At 50.9% G+C, this 22950-nt stretch overlaps 1 protein-coding gene across 1 annotated transcript in view; it reads left to right on the top strand.

The window, feature by feature from the left end:
• cnksr1 (connector enhancer of kinase suppressor of Ras 1) overlaps positions 1-22950 on the top strand; it is a 166012-nt gene that overhangs the window by 94852 nt on the left and 48210 nt on the right. Inside the window, exon 12 of the mRNA XM_072501005.1 lies at positions 8198-8397. Coding sequence (XP_072357106.1) covers positions 8198-8397 — 200 coding nt within the window. The remainder of the gene's footprint in view (positions 1-8197; positions 8398-22950) is intronic.

The following is a 22950-nucleotide window of genomic DNA, read 5'->3' as shown; positions in this document are numbered from 1 at the left end:
ACAAACCTTGAGGACTACTTGAACTCAGTTGCCTGTGGCACCTGGATAAAAGCAAATTACTGTGGATGCTTTGACAAAGGGTCATCTGGACTCGAAACGTTAGCCCTTTTCTCTACCTACAGATGCTGCCAGACCTGCTGAGATTTTCCAGCATTTTCTTTTTGGTGCCTGTGGCACCTTCAATGCAACTAGTGCTACTGAGTATTTAGACAACTAAATAGGCTGTGGTTTGGATCTCTTTGGGTAGGTGTGGTCTTGCACGTGTTGGGTAACTTTCAGATTTAAAAGATTGATGTTTAATGATGAACATATTTTTATTTAATTGTATTAGTAAAATTGCATAGGTTACCATTCTTAAATACATCAAGCAATACGTTTTAATGGAAAGGTTTTTTAAAAAAACAGTGAGGTTCTGTTAAACTATCCCATTTTGCTAGCTCAGTGAAGACCATTTTTGTGACTATGCAAATGAAATTAACCGAAAACCTGGGGCTGAATTCTCCGTCACGGGATTCTGTTTTGCCGATGGCCCGGGGGTTTCCCGATAGCGTGGGGCTGCCCCACAATGGGAAACCCCATTGACCATCCGGCGAAACGGAGAAACTGCCCCTTATCTATAACCTAACCAACACAATTTTGAGAGCATTTTGGCCATAATATCTCAATTGTTTCCACAGCAGAAACTGTACCCCAATGTTATTTTACGTGTTATTGTGTTTAAACCCATTCATAATGCATGTGGTGTTTGCTCGTCAGCTTGTGTTGTATAGAATCATAGAATCCTTACAGTGCAGAAGGAGGCCATTTGGCCCATCAAGTCTGCACCGACCTTTCGAATGAGCATTCTACCCATGTCCACCCCCCTGTCCATCCCCCCCTATCCCCATAACCGCAAAACCTAACCTGCACATCTTTGGACTGTGGGTGGAAACCGGAGCACCCGGAGGAAGCCCACGCAGACAGGTCCTTTTCAAATATGCACCCAATTCCCCTGCCCTATCCCTGTTCATAACCCCACTTAACCTGCACATCTTTGGACATTAAGGGGCAATTTAGCATGGCGAACCCACCAAACTCTGGGAGAATGTGGAAACTTCACACGGCCACCCAAGGTCGGAATTGAACCCGGATCTGTGGTGTTGTGAAGCAGCAGTGCTAACGCCTCTGTGCCACAGTAACACCACTATTTCAGATGTAATATTGCAAGTTTCATTAATTACAGGATTGAGAGGTATCATTAAAGTATAATAGGGCTGCGCGGCTGGTTCTGTTTGTAGGCGAGGGTTCCTTTTTGAATTTGTCAGTTCAGTCAGGACCAGCTCAGTAATTCATTTCCAGATATTGAAAAGACAATTATTTTTGATTTTGAGTTAGGTTAGTAATTCAATGAGCAAGTCAAATATCAGAAGCAGCCAGTGGCAATTTGAAAAGGGCTGACCATTTGTTCTGGAAAAAATGAAGAACACATTGTCTATTTAAGAGTGGTAATTTTTAACTTCAGCACCTGCTGGACAGTGACGCGGGGGAGCAAATCAACCACCCTCAGTCCCGATTTTCAATTATTGATCAAAGGAACTGTTCCATCGTAGATAATGTTGAATGTTTTAAGTATCATTGCAGCTAAACCCACCCAGGCGAATGGATAGTATTCCATCACATTTCTGAGTTGAGATTTGTGAGTGGTGAAAAAGCATTGCAACATCATGTGGTGGATTATTTACTGTTTGTCAGAGAGTACTCAGCTCTGTCCTGCTCATGTAGCCAAGTTGGTGATATAGCTGGTCCATATAGCTTTTGGTCAATGATGATATTCCTGGCCCCTCACCACCCCTCCTCACCAACCCACTCAGAATAGTTACTTTCAATGTCAAGGGAAGGTGGATAAGCCTTTTGGCTTTTGAAATGCCCATTATTTGGTATTTGTGCAGCGCAAATGTTATCCGCCACTTGTCAGTCCAGCCATGGATGCTATTTCAGTTCTGCTGTCGACTGGCATGGGCTGTTTCATTTTTGGAGGAGTTGTCAATGGAGCTGAATATTGTAAAATCCTGAATAAATAGCCTCAGTCCTGACCTTGGGGTGGAAGAAGGACCATCAATGAACCAATTGAAAATAGCTGGGCCGAAGATAGTTATGGACTCAGAGAACCATAAAATAATGTAAAACAGCAGGAGGCAATTTGTTTTTTGGTTCCTATGCTCGCTTTTTGAAAGAACCATATACTAACTCTTACTTCCTGGCCCTTCCTCATAACCCTGCACATTTCTCCTTTTCAAGAATGTACCCAATTCCTTTTTGAAAATTACTACTGTATCTGTTTCCACCGCCCTTTCATGCCACATCATAACAGCTCAGTCGAAATAAAATTTTCCTCCCCATGCTGGTTTTTCCTCCCAATTATCTGAAATTTGTGTCCTCGGGTTATCCACCCTCCACCAGTGTAAACAGTTTCTCCCTAAATCAAAGCCCTTCATAATTTTGAACATATTCCCATTGTAGCCAGAATCTTCATCCCATCCCCATTGGCGAACCTGTTGGTTGGGGGTGGGGGAATTTAATTAGGTGTGAGGATGGCAGGCAGGGACACCATCTCTTCTGGTTTCCACCCCAGTTATGTCCATGACGGAAGTCCCTGGGCCGCTTTCCCATCCCACTGCCAATTGAGGCCCTTAAGTTGCTGATTAATGCCTGCTAAGGGCCTCATCCCACCACTGGTATTAACCCATGAAGTGGGTGGGGTCTTACAATTCAGGAAAGATGGCAAGCAAACCAGTGCGCGGTTGTTTGCAGGCATGGGCTCACTGAGCTCTGATTGACCAGCATCTCTTGATGGGAGGGCTCCCCTCCTCGAGCCCACTGCTGACTGTCAAGTGCCTGAGTGGCATATTCCGGAAAGAGACGATGCAGCGCTTTTGCTGGCTCTCCAGCTAGTGGCTGAGACCCCTGTCACTGCCGTAAGGTTCTGGCCTATAATTTCTCTTAACATTCTTTACTCTGAAGAGTTCCAGCTTCCGTAGTTCCTCTGCTTAACTGAGTCACCTCAGTCCTGGTGCCATTCTGGCAAAAGTCCTCCGCAGCCTCTCCATGGCCTCCACATTTTTTCTAAAATATGGGGTGGGATTCTCCAATAATGGGGCTATGTCCCCACACCCGCAAGAAAACGGGCGCGAATCACTCCGGACATTTTTCTGGAAAGTCCGGAGTGATTCTCCATTTTTAAGGGGGCTATCAGGGCCCCGGTATGCTCCATGCAGAGCCGGCTGCCGATACAGGGCCCTACACCTGTGGCGCCGGCCCCACGCGACATGGCGGACCCACACAGCGGGCCGGCGCTGAAGAAGTAGGTCCCCCCCTAGATCGCGCATGCCCGCCGATCGGTGGCCCCCGATCTCGGGCTTGGCCGTCGTGGAGGCCCCCCCCCAGTGACGGATCCCCCCGCCCCCCACCAGGATGGCCACCGCAGCCGCAACTCCGAGCTCTTGCCGGGTGGAACCATACGTGACCCACGCTGACGGGAACTCAGACGGTCGTCTGCGGAGAATCGCTACAGGGGCCTCTTTCAACGGCCCCCGACCGACGCCGCGTCGACCGCGCGCGCGACTGCCGGTGATTCTCCGGTCAATTGCGAGCGCAATTGCGGCGTGGAGGCTCGGGGAATCCGGCCGTGGTGTCCATGAGGAGGACCCATTCACCCTCAAAGCTTCTTCCCATAACTCAGCCACCCGCTAACCCCCAAGCTCCTCCTCCCACTTTTGCTTAACTACTTGTATATCTCTGACACCCTGCCCTCTCCAGCCCCTGTTCTTGACAGCACCTTGTCCTGCAACCCCGGGGGCGGCAGATCAGGAAGGGACGGCACCTGCTTTCTCACGTAGTTCCACATCTGTAAGTATAGGAACCCATTTCCACTGGGCAACTCGTACGCCTCTACCAGTCCTTCCAAACTTGAGAAGCTGCCCTCCACGAACAAATCTCCATACTGCTCAATCCCTGCCCGCCGGCAACCCTGACACCCCCCCCCCCCCCCCGTCCAATTCCCCCAGAGCGAACCTGTGATTCCCACAGATCAGTGCCCAAACCGAGGCCCCCTCAAGCCTCAAGTGCTGTGGCCACTGTCGCCACACCCTCGGGGCTGCCACTGCTACTGGACTTGTGGAGTACCTGGTTGGCAAAAACGGCAGAGGCACCGTCAACAACGCTCCCAAACTAGTACCTTTACATGAGGCTGCCTCCAACAGCTCCCATATCAATGCACCCCCCCCAACTACGCACTTCCTTACTGTGACTCAAGTACCTCATTCACCCCTTCCAGATCCAATACCACTCCACCCTTGTCGTCCTTCAACGTGCCAATCTCCCTCGCCGCCTCCTGCTTCCTGAGCTGGTGGGCCAGCAATCTGCTAGCCTTCTCCCCGTACTCGTACACTGACCCTCTGGCCCTCCACAACTGCCCCTGTGGACACCAACCCAAAGTTCATCTGGAACCTCTGCCTCTCCTTCAACAATCCCGCCTCAGGGGCCTCCGTGTACTTTCTGTCACCCGCATAATCTCGTCCACTAACCTTGACATCTCTGCCCGCTCCTCCTCCTCCCTGTGGGCACGAATTGATATAAACTCCCCCTTGAGTGCCTCCCATAGCATGGCGGCCGAGTCCTCATACTGTGTCGTTTACCTCCACGTACCCCTGGTTGGCGGCCCTCACCCGCTCACACACCTCCTCCTCCGCTAGCTGCCCCACATCCAACCTCCACAGTTGACCCTGCTAGCGGAGGAGTCCGAGACCACGATTGCTGAAAATCCCGAGTCCACCACCTTTGCCAGCAATGACTTACCCACCACATGAAAATCAATCCGCGAGTAGACCTCATGCACATGGGAGAAGTATGAAAACTCCTTCGCCCTCAGCCTCCCAAACCTCCACGGGTTCACTCCCCCCATGCGCTCCATAAACCCCTTCAGCTCCTTCGCCACCGCCGACACCCTTCCCGATCTCTAACTCAACCGGTTCATCCCCGAGCCAATGACCATGTTAAAGTTCCCCCACCCCCCCATAATAAGCCGGTGTGAGTCCAGTTCCGGGATCTTCCCCAATAATCGCCCTTGGTGGTTCATTTGCTTTAGGCTTCCGCCTGAGCGACCGATGTGCCCTGTCCAATTCGTAGCGGGAGGAATCTTTCCCCTCCCCCATCAACTCTGCCAACATCTTTGTGAAGTACTCAGTCGGCCTTGGGCCCTCCACGTCTCAGGCAGGCCCACCATTCACAGATTTTGCCTCCTTGACCTTATCTCCAGGTCCTCCACCTTAGCACAGCTCTTCGATGGCCTCCGCCACTCTCCTTGCCTATCGAGGTGAACTGGTTGTTATGTTACGACAATGCCTCCTCCACTCCCTTCAACATCTCCCCTTGCTCCTGCACCTTGACCAACATCTTCATCAATGCCGCCTTTACCGGGCAATTGCCTTCTCCACCCCTCTTTCATCGCAGTCATCATCTCCCTCCGCAGCACCTCTATATGCTTGGCAAACAGCCTCTCGAACACCCCCAACATCACCTCGGTCAGAGTTTCCACTGTGAGGGGAGCGGCCCCATCCAATGACCCAGCCTGCCATCTTTCTTCATACAGGACTCACAGACTCACTCAATGGTGAACTTGCGCTCGCCCCCTTCTTTCCAGCACTCTTCTGCTGGGTCTTCAACATTTTACACCTTATAACTTCCCACACCGACCCATTCACAAACTACCCCTGAAACCAGGCATAAAAGTCCATAAACCAGAGTACTTCACAAAGATGTTGGCAGAGTTGATGGGGGAGGGGGAAGATTCCTCCCGCTACGAGTTGGAAAGGGCACATCGGTCGCTCAGACCAAAGCCTAAAGCAAATGAACCACTAAGGGCGGTTATAAACAGCTTTCACAAGTCCCATGTGAATGAGAAGGTCTTGAGCTGGGTGAAGCAGAGTCGACAGAAGAGCGGTCAAGTGGGAAGGGAAGGCGTTGGTATATGAATATATCAAGACCTAACGGCGGAGCTGGCGAGAAGGCCTCGGATGGGTGAAAGTGGCATCGTATAGCAGTGGAGTGAGGTTTGAAGTGGTCTACCCTGCGAAGTTGAAAGTGACTCACAATTCAAGGGATTTTTATTGAGATGGTGGCGGCGGCAGAGGCTGAAGTACTGGGACTAAGATGAGAGTGGGATTTGGACTTGGTTTGTGGGGACGGGTGTGGTGTTTTTTCTTTTGGAGGGGTTTCTATTTGATTGTGGTTTTGTTTTTCTGTTTCTTGAATGGGAGGGTTTTGTTTACATTTGTTCACATGTATTGGGTTTATTCCTTTTTTCTGTGGGCACGGTTTTGTATTCTTTAGTATGAGGGAGATGGGGGATTGTTAGGGTCTATGGGGCCGGATTAATGAAGAGGGGGATGGAAGAAGTGGGGTGGGGTGCTGGCAGGGGTCACCGCAGTAGCAAGCGAAGGTTGGCGAGTGAACGGGAATGTGGTGGGGGGAGGGGACCGCGGTCGTTGGAACCAGGTCGAATAGGTTTCGATGGACCTGGGAGGTGTGAAAGATGAGTGGAGGGCATTGATACTGGAGGAGGTTTTCAAGAGGAAGTGGATGGGGGGATTCTGGGAGGGGGAGGAATTCAACGGTAACAAAAGGTTGGGGTGAGCCTGGACAGAGCGGCATGTGCTGGGGTTATGATAATGGCGGATAGGAGAGGGGGGGAATGAGAAACCCCCGGTCAGAATAGTGACGTGGAACATGAGGGGGTTAGGGGGATGATGAAGAGATCAAGGGTTTTTACACATTTGAAGGCATTGACTGGGCTCATGAGGGAGATGGGAGGAGTGGACTCATGCAGGTTTTTACACCCAAGGGATCGGGAGTATTCGTTTTTCTCCCCGGTGCACAAGGTGCATTCCATATTGACTTTTTGTGGTGGGATAGGCGCAGTTAGCTGGGGTTAAGAGGTCAGAGTATTCTGCAATTCTGATCTCGGATCATGCTCTGCATTGGACGGATGTGGTATTGAAGAAGGGACAGCCCAGAGGCGGGGGTGAAGAATGGATGTGGGGTTATATTGGTGGATTGGAGCTTCAGTGACAAGATAGGGAAGGTGATTGAGGAGTATGTGGGGTTTAATTACACGGGGAAGTCTCACTGTCGGTGATCTGGGAGGCTGTTAAGGTGGTGGTGAGGGTGAGGTGATCTTGTTTAAGGCTAAGGTGGATAGAGAGAGGGAATGCCAACAGCTGATGGAAGGGATTTTGTAGGTGGATGGAAGGGATTTTGTAGGTGGATGGAAGGTAGATGGGGACCCGGAACCAGGGCTCCTGGCAAGTGAGGTTTGATCTAATGTCCTCGGGGAAAGTGAAGCGTCAGTTGAGAAGGGGAAGGGGAGCTGTCCGAGTATGGGGAGAAGGCAGGGCGAGGGGAGTAGCTGCCTGAATATGGGGAGAAGGCAGGGCGAGGGGAGTAGCTGTCTGAGTATGGGGAGAAGGCAGGGCATATTTTGGCAGATCAGCTCCGAAGCGTGGCCTTGGTGAGGGAAATTGCTCGGGTGCAAGATAAGGCGGGACCCTCTGAAAGAGTACTCTACCTAGGCTCAGGCTCCAACCACACCTAACCTAACCTTTTGGACACTAAGGGGCAATTGATCATGGCCAATTCACCTAACCAGCACATCTTTGAACTGTGGGAGGAAACCGGAGCACCCGGAGGAAATCCACGCAGACACTGGGGGGAAAGTGCAAACTCCAAACTCCACCCAGACAATCACCTGAGGCCAGAATTGAACCTAGGTTCCTGGTGCTGTGAGGCAGCAGTGCTAACCACTGTGCCACCATGCTGAATGGGGATGAGAAAAATATCAGTCATGATTGAATGGCGGAGCAGACTCGATGGGCCGAGTGGCCTAATTCTGCTCCTGTGTCTTATGGTCTTGTATGTTGGAAAGGTTTACAAGTTAATATTCAACCTGTTTGACACATTATGAATGCACTTTCCTCCGTCATCAAGTCCTGGAATGGGGCTTCAGGTTCAGAGGCAGAGACACTGCACCACAAGACCTCCTTATTCCAATATATATTCTACAATAATGCAGTATACTGTTGGCACAATGCCTTTCTGTGTTATGTAATTCACTGTATTCCTATCCCAGTATGTGTTAAGAGTTGTGTGTATTTTGTTTTTGCAGGTGAGCACATGCAGTTAATGAATCCAATGTCTGAAGAGAGCACTGTCACTTCCTGCAATGAAGGGGAGCTGGTAATTGACGAAACATCAACCCCCCAATCTCCAAGGATAAGTGAGCCTCATAATGTTGAAGATGGAATGAAAAATGATTCTGACTATGAGGGAACACCTAAATCATCATTAGCAGATGATGATAGAGGGGTGAGGACCAAGTGTTGTGTTGTGCCATTGTTTACCATGAAATGTGTACACTTTTAAAGCCCTTTGCTCAAGGAAGTGTTTAACTTGGTCAGTATAAGCAGGAGCAATCTTACAGAAAATAATGGGTGCGATTCTCCGGCCTCGTTGCGCTCTTGCTTAAGCGTAATGAGGCTGGTCAATAGCGAGAGAGGCCAAAAGCGAGATCCGCGCCGGGTGACAAACAGGTTGCGATGCAACCGGCCATAGGTAAAATCAGGATCTCGCCGTAGCGTAGTGAGAAACCAATTATCGCCACTTAAGCCCCATTTCTATACAATTAACGAGAGCGGCCCCATATCCAACGGCCTCCCGTCATTCAGTGGCCTCCCCAGCAAGTGTTTACGCTGACGCCGATTAGTACTCCTATTTAAAAACATGAATCTGACGGAAGGGCTTCTGTGGGGAGCCGAGGAGGTGTGTAGCCACCTTTGCTCACAGGCAAAGAGCCCAAGGGTGCTGGAATTGCCACCCCAGTGCTTGGCGGGGGTGGGGGATCCTCGCAGGGTTGAGCCGCCATGGAGGGGGATGTGCTGGGTGGGGGTAGCCGGCAAGGGGGGGGGGGGGGGCAAACACTTGTGGCACCACCATGCTAACCCCTGGATCCCATCCACATTCGGGGGTAACCATTGTCTCTGCCCCACCGATCACCCATAACCCCCACCAACTGCTGAGGCCTCGGGCCGTGTGGCTGAAGGCTATTGCTAATAGGGTATTGGCAATCGTGGTTAAGTGAGCACTTGACACATGCCAAGTGGATTTTTGTGGGTGAGCAGGCCATATAGCATGTGGGAATTATTGGCTCTCATTCCAAACAAACCTTGATGCTTGGACACTGCGCTTGAACACTGGGAAGCAACATCCCACACAGAGCAGCCAACATCCGAACACCCAGGGGATGGGACACAGCTCTGGGTGCATGTCCACGCCCAAAGGCTGGGTGAACACCATGGAGGGGCGGGATGCCCAGACAGATGGGCAAAGTGTCCTGGGGTCAGCCCGCATTGCGGAAGAAAGTGACAGAGGCATCATAATGGTTGTGCAAAAAGTTGTTTAATGTGCTGTACAATACCCCACTCCCGAGGTGCCCCCCCCCCCTCCTCTCAACCCCGATGCCCTCCGTGATCCTCAATGTGCCTGGTCCTCCTATAACTCTATCACTACGTCTTGGTGTTTCCCTAGGATACACATCAGAGATGGAGGCAGCCAGCTGCTTACCTTGTCCCGTGGCCTTCGATGGCCCTGGTGGGCGTCTTCTGGAGGCTCTGGGGCCGGAGGGCCCTGGCTCACTTGTTGGCGGTGTTACGTTCTAGTGCGTTGCAATGATTGAGTCAGTACACCAAAGGACGTCTAGTTTGTGACTAGTTAAGATTTATTAAATTATATGTAATAACGTGGGTAGAAAACGATACTAATAATACTAACGAACCGTAAACTGTTAACAACGAGCGCTAATACAAAACGTGACTATCCATGATAACTCCTCACCCAGATTCCTCGAGGTTGCAATGTCACGTGATGTAATTCTACTGCCACCTGCTGGTTGGAGGTCTAACATATTAACATACAGAATTGCTCATGTATATCATTACATCTCCTTTCCTTTAGATTTTAACAAAGATATAATATACATCATTCCAACCAATTATCAAACGTATGATTCGCATAGCATAACAATTCAGATTATTTACAATTACAGTGTCCACTATGGATTAAGTCTGTCAGGCTTCTTGCGATGACCTTCTAAGCTTTTGTTGATCTGCCGCATCTGCTTGACATTCTAGTGGCTCTGAAAATGCCTCTGTTGGAACTGCATTGCTCTGGGTATCTTCAAGTTGTACACTTGATTCTTGTTCAGGTTGCGTTGGTTTAGATAGACAGAGGTTTTCACACACATCATCTGCTGACAGTGAAGTAACAGGTTGCTGAATTTTTAACAAAGCTCTTCTGTTCCTCCCGAATACCTGTCCTTGTTCTGTGATGACTGTGTAGGAACTCAAACCTACCTTCTGTATCACCTTTGCACACATTGACCAGCCATCAGGATGCTCCACTCTTACGATATCATTGTGTTCTAAAAGTTGTATTATTTCGAAGGGAAAGAGTGCTTGACCTGTCATAGTGTCTCTACTGCTTCCTCTTTTGATGTTTTATTTTGATGTTACAGTTGATGTTTTATTTTGTGACTTGCTTGTTGATTTGAAAGACATGGCAACATTGTTTTTATCTTCTTGTTCATCAGTAATTGTGATGGTGATGCTCAATAACCGAGAAATGCCACATATGGGTCATCCTGGCTGTCCATTGATATTTTAAATAATTGTTTTGCTATTTGCACACTTTTCTCTGCCTTTCCATTTGACTGTGGATATAAAGGACTGGATGCGTATGACATGCTTGAAGTTGTAATTCTGCGCAAATTCCCTTTATTCCTGACAAGCGAAACATGGACCATTGTCATGACAACCTGTGGAATGCCATGATGAGCAAAGATAGCTTTAGTATGCATTATAACACACCTAGCTGACGCGCTGGATAACTGTGCCACTTCAGGAAAATTGAGAAGTAATCTACGACCAGTAAATACTCTTTCCCTTCGAGATAAAACAAATCTATCCTTACTTTCTGCCATGGAAGTGTCACTATGTCACCCATCTGCATTTATTCTTTAATTTGTCTATGTTGGAATTTTTGACATGTCGCGCATTCCGCTATCATCCTTTGACTCTTGTTGATCCCTGGCCAATATACCGTGTCTTGTGCTCAATTCCAAGGTGGACCTCGTGAATTTTTTGTAAAGTTTCAGCTCGCAGAGACTGTGGTAATATTATTCTTTGTTGCCTTATAGGGAATCCATTGGCTACACTTAGTTCTGCTCTGATGCTGTGGTACTTTGAACATGACCCATTTGGCCATCCCTCGTTGAGATTCTTGATTACCATCTGCAGAACTTCAACCTTTTGGTTTCTGCTACTATTAGTTTTGATTTTTTAATCAGACACCGGCAGTGTCTTAGTTATCAGATTGACGTGCACTTGCACATCGCCTTCAATCTGATTGTCTTCCAGCACAGCTGTAGCTCTTGATAGCGCAGCTGCAACTACAATGTGCTTGCCTGGAGTGTACATTAGATCAAAATCATGCTGTTGGAGCTTCATCATCATTCTCTGTATGTGTGGTGACATTGTTGCTCTTTTTAATGAGTGGAATACTATCCCACCAGCGTCACCAATAATGTTGCCAAATTAACTAGATATGGCAGTTATTAATGATAATATTGCTTTTCAGAGTCGCCAGGTATCAAATGATACCGCCACAAGGCTTTACCGGATATTGATCAAAGACCAACCAGTTAGTCTGTTCAAGTTCAAAGGTGGTTTATTTACACATAAGGATTACTTCGACATGCAACATAAAACACTACAAATTAAACTACACCTAACAACTACAATAACCTATACTTAACTTCAGGGCAACCGGCTCTTGGGGGATGAACAAGGCCTTTGTTTGGATCTTGTGTGGCTGGATAGAAGAAGTGGCTTCGTTTCTGCTGGGCTCAGCCGTCTGGTAGCAATCGTTGGTCTTGAACTTGTCTTCTGGTCATAATGCTACACTTTGTTTTAGGCGTGGGCCGGGGCCAAGAGAGACCGAACACATGGCTGTGTCTCTTTTTATCCCTCTGGGATTTCGCGCTCTTTGGGGCGGTCCTTAGCTTTGGACCCAATAATTCGACAGGCTTCGATCACTGCTTTCGATTTTGGCCAATAAAGGGGCGGGTGCCTTGATGGCTGGGCGTGTCCTGAGCGGTCATTGATCATGGCTGTTTGGGCTTTCTTAGCAAAGGGAGTGGCGCCGTTTAGTCTGCATCTGTATCGGTTACCTGAGTACAGTCCTTTTGTTCTGGGGAAATGGGCCATTAGAATGCAAACGAGCGGGGGTTTCAATCGCGTCTAGCTATCTGCAAATACACACACAAGCTCTGAGTGTGTCTGAGTCCTGGGTTGGCCATAATTCCCGTGGTCTTTTGCAGGTAGCCATCTGAGATGGCTACAACATCTCACTTAGGTTTTTTTTGACGAAGGCTACCAATGGTCTGTGATCCGTTTCCACCAGAAAAGTTGGTAGGCCATACACATAGATACAAAACTTTTCCATGCCATTAACTAGTCCAAGACATTCTTTCTCAATTTGAGTGCATCGACACTCGGAGTCAGTCATGGACCTAGACTCTAGGCAATTGGCTTCTAATCCTCTCCATCTTCCTGTTGTAACAAAACTGCACCTAACCATCCTTTGGCACTTTGTCGAGATTTTCATTTTCTTGGTTGGGGTTGAAAAATGCTAGCACTGGAGCTGTTGTCAAAGCTGTCTTCAGAGTAAGCCATTCTTGCTCATGCTTATCTGTCCATTCAAAAGTATTCATCGTCTTGATAACTTCTCTCAGACATATTGTCTTGGTTGACAAATTCGGAATAAATTTGTATATAAAGTTGATCATTCCTAATATCCTCAGAACGCCTTTCTTGACGGTCATGGCATATTCATTATTGCCTGAATTTTCATTTGATCAGGTTGTACACCATGAGCAGACTTGTCCCCCAGAAACATGATTTCTTTAATGCCAAATTGACACTTGGCTTTGTTCAATCTCAGTCCATACTTCTTAACTGTTTGTAGTACTTTGATGAGTCGGTCGTTGTGTTCCATCTTTGTAGAACCCCATACTATTATATCATCAACGTACAGTGCGCAGGGGCCTTCTTGGAGGTGAGTAGTGAGTTTAAAACCATTTACCTTTACAGGAGCAGCCCTTTGGATTTCGGCGGCAGCGGTGCGCAGGGGCCTTCTGGGAGGTGAGTAGTGTGTTTAAAAACCTTACCTTTACAGGAGCAGCCCTTTGGATTTCGGCGGCAGCGGTGCGCAGGGGCCTTCTTGGAGGTGAGTAGTGAGTTTAAAACCACTTACCTTTACAGGAGCAGCCCTTTGGATTTCGGCGGCAGCGGTGCGCAGGGGCCTTCTGGGAGGTGAGTAGTGTGTTTAAAAACCTTACCTTTACAGGAGCAGCCCTTTGGATTTCGGCGGCAGCGGTGCGCAGGGGCCTTCTTGGAGGTGAGTAGTGAGTTTAAAACCACTTACCTTTACAGGAGCAGCCCTTTGGATTTCGGCGGCAGCGGTGCGCAGGGGCCTTCTGGGAGGTGAGTAGTGTGTTTAAAAACCTTACCTTTACAGGAGCAGCCCTTTGGATTTCGGCGGCAGCGGTGCGCAGGGGCCTTCTTGGAGGCGAGTAGTGAGTTTAAAACCACTTACCTTTACAGGAGCAGCCCTTTGGATTTCGGCGGCAGCGGTGCGCAGGGGCCTTCTGGGAGGTGAGTAGTGTGTTTAAAAACCTTACCTTTACAGGAGCAGCCCTTTGGATTTCGGCGGCAGCGGTGCGCAGGGGCCTTCTTGGAGGTGAGTAGTGAGTTTAAAACCACTTACCTTTACAGGAGCAGCCCTTTGGATTTCGGCGGCAGCGGTGCGCAGGGGCCTTCTGGGAGGTGAGTAGTGTGTTTAAAAACCTTACCTTTACAGGAGCAGCCCTTTGGATTTCGGCGGCAGCGGTGCGCAGGGGCCTTCTTGGAGGTGAGTAGTGAGTTTAAAACCACTTACCTTTACAGGAGCAGCCCTTTGGATTTCGGCGGCAGCGGTGCGCAGGGGCCTTCTTGGAGGTGAGTAGTGAGTTTAAAACCACTTACCTTTACAGGAGCAGCCCTTTGGATTTCGGCGGCAGCGGTGCGCAGGGGCCTTCTGGGAGGTGAGTAGTGTGTTTAAAAACCTTACCTTTACAGGAGCAGCCCTTTGGATTTCGGCGGCAGCGGTGCGCAGGGGCCTTCTGGGAGGTGAGTAGTGAGTTTAAAACCACTTACCTTTACAGGAGCAGCCCTTTGGATTTCGGCGGCAGCGGTGCGCAGGGGCCTTCTGGGAGGTGAGTAGTGTGTTTAAAAACCTTACCTTTACAGGAGCAGCCCTTTGGATTTCGGCGGCAGCGGTGCGCAGGGGCCTTCTTGGAGGTGAGTAGTGAGTTTAAAACCACTTACCTTTACAGGAGCAGCCCTTTGGATTTCGGCGGCAGCGGTGCGCAGGGGCCTTCTGGGAGGTGAGTAGTGTGTTTAAAAACCTTACCTTTACAGGAGCAGCCCTTTGGATTTCGGCGGCAGCGGTGCGCAGGGGCCTTCTTGGAGGTGAGTAGTGAGTTTAAAACCACTTACCTTTACAGGAGCAGCCCTTTGGATTTCGGCGGCAGCGGTGCGCAGGGGCCTTCTGGGAGGTGAGTAGTGTGTTTAAAACCACTTACCTTTACAGGAGCAGCCCTTTGGATTTCGGCGGCAGCGGTGCGCAGGGGCCTTCTGGGAGGTGAGTAGTGTGTTTAAAAACCTTACCTTTACAGGAGCAGCCCTTTGGATTTCGGCGGCAGCGGTGCGCAGGGGCCTTCTTGGAGGTGAGTAGTGAGTTTAAAACCACTTACCTTTACAGGAGCAGCCCTTTGGATTTCGGCGGCAGCGGTGCGCAGGGGCCTTCTGGGAGGTGAGTAGTGTGTTTAAAAACCTTACCTTTACAGGAGCAGCCCTTTGGATTTCGGCGGCAGCGGTGCGCAGGGGCCTTCTTGGAGGTGAGTAGTGAGTTTAAAACCACTTACCTTTACAGGAGCAGCCCTTTGGATTTCGGCGGCAGCGGTGCGCAGGGGCCTTCTGGGAGGTGAGTAGTGTGTTTAAAACCACTTACCTTTACAGGAGCAGCCCTTTGGATTTCGGCGGCAGCGGTGCGCAGGGGCCTTCTGGGAGGTGAGTAGTGTGTTTAAAAACCTTACCTTTACAGGAGCAGCCCTTTGGATTTCGGCGGCAGCGGTGCGCAGGGGCCTTCTTGGAGGTGAGTAGTGAGTTTAAAACCACTTACCTTTACAGGAGCAGCCCTTTGGATTTCGGCGGCAGCGGTGCGCAGGGGCCTTCTGGGAGGTGAGTAGTGTGTTTAAAAACCTTACCTTTACAGGAGCAGCCCTTTGGATTTCGGCGGCAGCGGTGCGCAGGGGCCTTCTTGGAGGTGAGTAGTGAGTTTAAAACCACTTACCTTTACAGGAGCAGCCCTTTGGATTTCGGCGGCAGCGGTGCGCAGGGGCCTTCTGGGAGGTGAGTAGTGTGTTTAAAAACCTTACCTTTACAGGAGCAGCCCTTTGGATTTCGGCGGCAGCGGTGCGCAGGGGCCTTCTTGGAGGTGAGTAGTGAGTTTAAAACCACTTACCTTTACAGGAGCAGCCCTTTGGATTTCGGCGGCAGCGGTGCGCAGGGGCCTTCTGGGAGGTGAGTAGTGTGTTTAAAAACCTTACCTTTACAGGAGCAGCCCTTTGGATTTCGGCGGCAGCGGTGCGCAGGGGCCATCTGGGAGGTGAGTAGTGAGTTTAAAACCACTTACCTTTACAGGAGCAGCCCTTTGGATTTCGGCGGCAGCGGTGCGCAGGGGCCTTCTTGGAGGTGAGTAGTGAGTTTAAAACCACTTACCTTTACAGGAGCAGCCCTTTGGATTTCGGCGGCAGCGGTGCGCAGGGGCCTTCTGGGAGGTGAGTAGTGTGTTTAAAAACCTTACCTTTACAGGAGCAGCCCTTTGGATTTCGGCGGCAGCGGTGCGCAGGGGCCTTCTGGGAGGTGAGTAGTGTGTTTAAAACCACTTACCTTTACAGGAGCAGCCCTTTGGATTTCGGCGGCAGCGGTGCGCAGGGGCCTTCTGGGAGGTGAGTAGTGTGTTTAAAAACCTTACCTTTACAGGAGCAGCCCTTTGGATTTCGGCGGCAGCGGTGCGCAGGGGCCTTCTTGGAGGTGAGTAGTGAGTTTAAAACCACTTACCTTTACAGGAGCAGCCCTTTGGATTTCGGCGGCAGCGGTGCGCAGGGGCCTTCTGGGAGGTGAGTAGTGTGTTTAAAAACCTTACCTTTACAGGAGCAGCCCTTTGGATTTCGGCGGCAGCGGTGCGCAGGGGCCTTCTTGGAGGTGAGTAGTGAGTTTAAAACCACTTACCTTTACAGGAGCAGCCCTTTGGATTTCGGCGGCAGCGGTGCGCAGGGGCCTTCTGGGAGGTGAGTAGTGTGTTTAAAACCACTTACCTTTACAGGAGCAGCCCTTTGGATTTCGGCGGCAGCGGTGCGCAGGGGCCTTCTGGGAGGTGAGTAGTGTGTTTAAAAACCTTACCTTTACAGGAGCAGCCCTTTGGATTTCGGCGGCAGCGGTGCGCAGGGGCCTTCTTGGAGGTGAGTAGTGAGTTTAAAACCACTTACCTTTACAGGAGCAGCCCTTTGGATTTCGGCGGCAGCGGTGCGCAGGGGCCTTCTGGGAGGTGAGTAGTGTGTTTAAAAACCTTACCTTTACAGGAGCAGCCCTTTGGATTTCGGCGGCAGCGGTGCGCAGGGGCCTTCTTGGAGGTGAGTAGTGAGTTTAAAACCACTTACCTTTACAGGAGCAGCCCTTTGGATTTCGGCGGCAGCGGTGCGCAGGGGCCTTCTGGGAGGTGAGTAGTGTGTTTAAAAACCTTACCTTTACAGGAGCAGCCCTTTGGATTTCGGCGGCAGCGGTGCGCAGGGGCCTTCTTGGAGGTGAGTAGTGAGTTTAAAACCACTTACCTTTACAGGAGCAGCCCTTTGGATTTCGGCGGCAGCGGTGCGCAGGGGCCTTCTGGGAGGTGAGTAGTGTGTTTAAAAACCTTACCTTTACAGGAGCAGCCCTTTGGATTTCGGCGGCAGCGGTGCGCAGGGGCCATCTGGGAGGTGAGTAGTGAGTTTAAAACCACTTACCTTTACAGGAGCAGCCCTTTGGATTTCGGCGGCAGCGGTGCGCAGGGGCCTTCTTGGAGGTGAGTAGTGAGTTTAAAACCACTTACCTTTACAGGAGCAGCCCTTTGGATTTCGGCGGCAGCGGTGCGCAGGGGCCTTCTGGGAGGTGAGTAGTGTGTTTAAAAACCTTACCTTTACAGGAGCAGCCCTTTGGATTTCGGCGGCAGCGGTGCGCAGGGGCCTTCTGGGAGGTGAGTAGTGTGTTTAAAAACCTTACCTTTACAGGAGCAGCCCTTTGGATTTCGGCGGCAGCGGTGCGCAGGGGCCTTCTTGGAGGTGAGTAGTGAGTTTAAAACCACTTACCTTTACAGGAGCAGCCCTTTGGATTTCGGCGGCAGCGGTGCGCAGGGGCCTTCTGGGAGGTGAGTAGTGTGTTTAAAAACCTTACCTTTACAGGAGCAGCCCTTTGGATTTCGGCGGCAGCGGTGCGCAGGGGCCTTCTGGGAGGTGAGTAGTGTGTTTAAAAACCTTACCTTTGCAGGAGCAGCCCTTTGGATTTCGGCGGCAGCGGTGCGCAGGGGCCTTCTTGGAGGTGAGTAGTGAGTTTAAAACCACTTACCTTTACAGGAGCAGCCCTTTGGATTTCGGCGGCAGCGGTGCGCAGGGGCCTTCTGGGAGGTGAGTAGTGTGTTTAAAAACCGTACCTTTACAGGAGCAGCCCTTTGGATTTCGGCGGCAGCGGTGCGCAGGGGCCTTCTGGGAGGTGAGTAGTGTGTTTAAAAACCTTACCTTTACAGGAGCAGCCCTTTGGATTTCGGCGGCAGCGGTGCGCAGGGGCCTTCTGGGAGGTGAGTAGTGTGTTTAAAAACCTTACCTTTACAGGAGCAGCCCTTTGGATTTCGGCGGCAGCGGTGCGCAGGGGCCTTCTGGGAGGTGAGTAGTGTGTTTAAAAACCTTACCTTTGCAGGAGCAGCCCTTTGGATTTCGGCGGCAGCGGTGCGCAGGGGCCTTCTTGGAGGTGAGTAGTGAGTTTAAAACCACTTACCTTTACAGGAGCAGCCCTTTGGATTTCGGCGGCAGCGGTGCGCAGGGGCCTTCTGGGAGGTGAGTAGTGTGTTTAAAAACCTTACCTTTACAGGAGCAGCCCTTTGGATTTCGGCGGCAGCGGTGCGCAGGGGCCTTCTGGGAGGTGAGTAGTGTGTTTAAAAACCTTACCTTTACAGGAGCAGCCCTTTGGATTTCGGCGGCAGCGGTGCGCAGGGGCCTTCTGGGAGGTGAGTAGTGTGTTTAAAAACCTTACCTTTACAGGAGCAGCCCTTTGGATTTCGGCGGCAGCGGTGCGCAGGGGCCTTCTGGGAGGTGAGTAGTGTGTTTAAAAACCTTACCTTTGCAGGAGCAGCCCTTTGGATTTCGGCGGCAGCGGTGCGCAGGGGCCTTCTTGGAGGTGAGTAGTGAGTTTAAAACCACTTACCTTTACAGGAGCAGCCCTTTGGATTTCGGCGGCAGCGGTGCGCAGGGGCCTTCTGGGAGGTGAGTAGTGTGTTTAAAAACCTTACCTTTACAGGAGCAGCCCTTTGGATTTCGGCGGCAGCGGTGCGCAGGGGCCTTCTTGGAGGTGAGTAGTGAGTTTAAAACCACTTACCTTTACAGGAGCAGCCCTTTGGATTTCGGCGGCAGCGGTGCGCAGGGGCCTTCTTGGAGGTGAGTAGTGAGTTTAAAACCACTTACCTTTACAGGAGCAGCCCTTTGGATTTCGGCGGCAGCGGTGCGCAGGGGCCTTCTGGGAGGTGAGTAGTGTGTTTAAAAACCTTACCTTTACAGGAGCAGCCCTTTGGATTTCGGCGGCAGCGGTGCGCAGGGGCCTTCTGGGAGGTGAGTAGTGTGTTTAAAAACCTTACCTTTACAGGAGCAGCCCTTTGGATTTCGGCGGCAGCGGTGCGCAGGGGCCTTCTTGGAGGTGAGTAGTGAGTTTAAAACCACTTACCTTTACAGGAGCAGCCCTTTGGATTTCGGCGGCAGCGGTGCGCAGGGGCCTTCTGGGAGGTGAGTAGTGTGTTTAAAACCACTTACCTTTACAGGAGCAGCCCTTTGGATTTCGGCGGCAGCGGTGCGCAGGGGCCTTCTGGGAGGTGAGTAGTGTGTTTAAAAACCTTACCTTTACAGGAGCAGCCCTTTGGATTTCGGCGGCAGCGGTGCGCAGGGGCCTTCTTGGAGGTGAGTAGTGAGTTTAAAACCACTTACCTTTACAGGAGCAGCCCTTTGGATTTCGGCGGCAGCGGTGCGCAGGGGCCTTCTGGGAGGTGAGTAGTGTGTTTAAAAACCTTACCTTTACAGGAGCAGCCCTTTGGATTTCGGCGGCAGCGGTGCGCAGGGGCCTTCTTGGAGGTGAGTAGTGAGTTTAAAACCACTTACCTTTACAGGAGCAGCCCTTTGGATTTCGGCGGCAGCGGTGCGCAGGGGCCTTCTGGGAGGTGAGTAGTGTGTTTAAAAACCTTACCTTTACAGGAGCAGCCCTTTGGATTTCGGCGGCAGCGGTGCGCAGGGGCCTTCTTGGAGGTGAGTAGTGAGTTTAAAACCACTTACCTTTACAGGAGCAGCCCTTTGGATTTCGGCGGCAGCGGTGCGCAGGGGCCTTCTGGGAGGTGAGTAGTGTGTTTAAAAACCTTACCTTTACAGGAGCAGCCCTTTGGATTTCGGCGGCAGCGGTGCGCAGGGGCCATCTGGGAGGTGAGTAGTGAGTTTAAAACCACTTACCTTTACAGGAGCAGCCCTTTGGATTTCGGCGGCAGCGGTGCGCAGGGGCCTTCTTGGAGGTGAGTAGTGAGTTTAAAACCACTTACCTTTACAGGAGCAGCCCTTTGGATTTCGGCGGCAGCGGTGCGCAGGGGCCTTCTGGGAGGTGAGTAGTGTGTTTAAAAACCTTACCTTTACAGGAGCAGCCCTTTGGATTTCGGCGGCAGCGGTGCGCAGGGGCCTTCTGGGAGGTGAGTAGTGTGTTTAAAAACCTTACCTTTACAGGAGCAGCCCTTTGGATTTCGGCGGCAGCGGTGCGCAGGGGCCTTCTTGGAGGTGAGTAGTGAGTTTAAACCACTTACCTTTACAGGAGCAGCCCTTTGGATTTCGGCGGCAGCGGTGCGCAGGGGCCTTCTGGGAGGTGAGTAGTGTGTTTAAAAACCTTACCTTTACAGGAGCAGCCCTTTGGATTTCGGCGGCAGCGGTGCGCAGGGGCCTTCTGGGAGGTGAGTAGTGTGTTTAAAAACCTTACCTTTGCAGGAGCAGCCCTTTGGATTTCGGCGGCAGCGGTGCGCAGGGGCCTTCTGGGAGGTGAGTAGTGTGTTTAAAAACCTTACCTTTACAGGAGCAGCCCTTTGGATTTCGGCGGCAGCGGTGCGCAGGGGCCTTCTGGGAGGTGAGTAGTGTGTTTAAAAACCGTACCTTTACAGGAGCAGCCCTTTGGATTTCGGCGGCAGCGGTGCGCAGGGGCCTTCTGGGAGGTGAGTAGTGTGTTTAAAAACCTTACCTTTGCAGGAGCAGCCCTTTGGATTTCGGCGGCAGCGGTGCGCAGGGGCCTTCTTGGAGGTGAGTAGTGAGTTTAAAACCACTTACCTTTACAGGAGCAGCCCTTTGGATTTCGGCGGCAGCGGTGCGCAGGGGCCTTCTGGGAGGTGAGTAGTGTGTTTAAAAACCTTACCTTTACAGGAGCAGCCCTTTGGATTTCGGCGGCAGCGGTGCGCAGGGGCCTTCTGGGAGGTGAGTAGTGTGTTTAAAAACCTTACCTTTACAGGAGCAGCCCTTTGGATTTCGGCGGCAGCGGTGCGCAGGGGCCTTCTGGGAGGTGAGTAGTGTGTTTAAAAACCTTACCTTTACAGGAGCAGCCCTTTGGATTTCGGCGGCAGCGGTGCGCAGGGGCCTTCTGGGAGGTGAGTAGTGTGTTTAAAAACCTTACCTTTGCAGGAGCAGCCCTTTGGATTTCGGCGGCAGCGGTGCGCAGGGGCCTTCTTGGAGGTGAGTAGTGAGTTTAAAACCACTTACCTTTACAGGAGCAGCCCTTTGGATTTCGGCGGCAGCGGTGCGCAGGGGCCTTCTGGGAGGTGAGTAGTGTGTTTAAAAACCTTACCTTTACAGGAGCAGCCCTTTGGATTTCGGCGGCAGCGGTGCGCAGGGGCCTTCTTGGAGGTGAGTAGTGAGTTTAAAACCACTTACCTTTACAGGAGCAGCCCTTTGGATTTCGGCGGCAGCGGTGCGCAGGGGCCTTCTTGGAGGTGAGTAGTGAGTTTAAAACCACTTACCTTTACAGGAGCAGCCCTTTGGATTTCGGCGGCAGCGGTGCGCAGGGGCCTTCTGGGAGGTGAGTAGTGTGTTTAAAAACCTTACCTTTACAGGAGCAGCCCTTTGGATTTCGGCGGCAGCGGTGCGCAGGGGCCTTCTGGGAGGTGAGTAGTGGGTTTAAAAACCTTACCTTTACAGGAGCAGCCCTTTGGATTTCGGCGGCAGCGGTGCGCAGGGGCCTTCTTGGAGGTGAGTAGTGAGTTTAAAACCACTTACCTTTACAGGAGCAGCTCTTTGGATTTCGGCGGCAGGGGTGCGCAGGGGCCTTCTGGGAGGTGAGTAGTGTGTTTAAAAACCTTACCTTTACAGGAGCAGCCCTTTGGATTTCGGCGGCAGCGGTGCGCAGGGGCCTTCTGGGAGGTGAGTAGTGTGTTTAAAAACCTTACCTTTACAGGAGCAGCCCTTTGGATTTCGGCGGCAGCGGTGCGCAGGGGCCTTCTTGGAGGTGAGTAGTGAGTTTAAAACCACTTACCTTTACAGGAGCAGCCCTTTGGATTTCGGCGGGAACCGGAAGTTCGACCTCTGGCAAGTTTCCCCCCCCCCCCCCAACCAATAAATTCTGGTGGAGAGGAAACCCGAGACACTACACGTGTAGTGTCTCCCACCCACCCTCCTCCTCTAACCTAATAATAAGACCCATTGGTGTAAGGTAAGTGCCATATTATATTATTATATTATTAGCATTGTGCAGGTCAAGGATTGGAGGTGGAGGAGCAGTCTCTGTCAGCGAGAGAACCTGAGAACATCTCAGAAGGTAAGCAAGTGATTTTTACTTTTATACCTTTTTTCAAATTGTGTGTGTCGGGGGGAAACTGAAGTGACATCACAGAAAAGCTGTGACCTGAGTGGCTGGTTGGGATTCTAACCTAAATTTTTTTGAGTATTTGGGAACTAATTAAACATAATAACTTAATTATAATTTAGAGGATATCTAAGCCAGAGATCGGAGAATATTATAGTTAGCTATCGCATTTCTATTAGAAATCTAGTGCTAGGAAACAGATAGTTGACAGTAACTTTGTAATTTAAAAAAAAAAGTATTTAAAAAAAAAAAAAGACAAATTTTAATTTTAATTAATTGACGCAATGTCAGTTAGAGGGGTGCTGTGCTCTGACTGTGAGATGTGGCAGGTCCGGGAGGCTTCCAGCGTCCCGGATGGCTTCATCTGCAGAAAGTGCACCCAACTGCAGCTCCTCACAGACCGCATGGTTCGGTTGGAGCAGCAATTGGATGCACTTAAGAGCATGCAGGTGGCGGAAAGCGTCATAGATCGCAGTTATGTAAGTGTGGTCACACCCAAGGTGCAGGCAGAGAAATGGGTGACCACCAGAAAGGGCAGGCAGTCAGTGCAGGAATCCCCTGTGGTTGTCCCCCTCTCGAACAGATATACCCC

This window comes from Scyliorhinus torazame, chromosome 1, assembly GCF_047496885.1.
Source record: "Scyliorhinus torazame isolate Kashiwa2021f chromosome 1, sScyTor2.1, whole genome shotgun sequence".
NCBI classification, from domain to species: Eukaryota; Metazoa; Chordata; class Chondrichthyes; order Carcharhiniformes; family Scyliorhinidae; genus Scyliorhinus; species Scyliorhinus torazame.
This window is presented reverse-complemented; position numbering and strand designations above follow the sequence as displayed.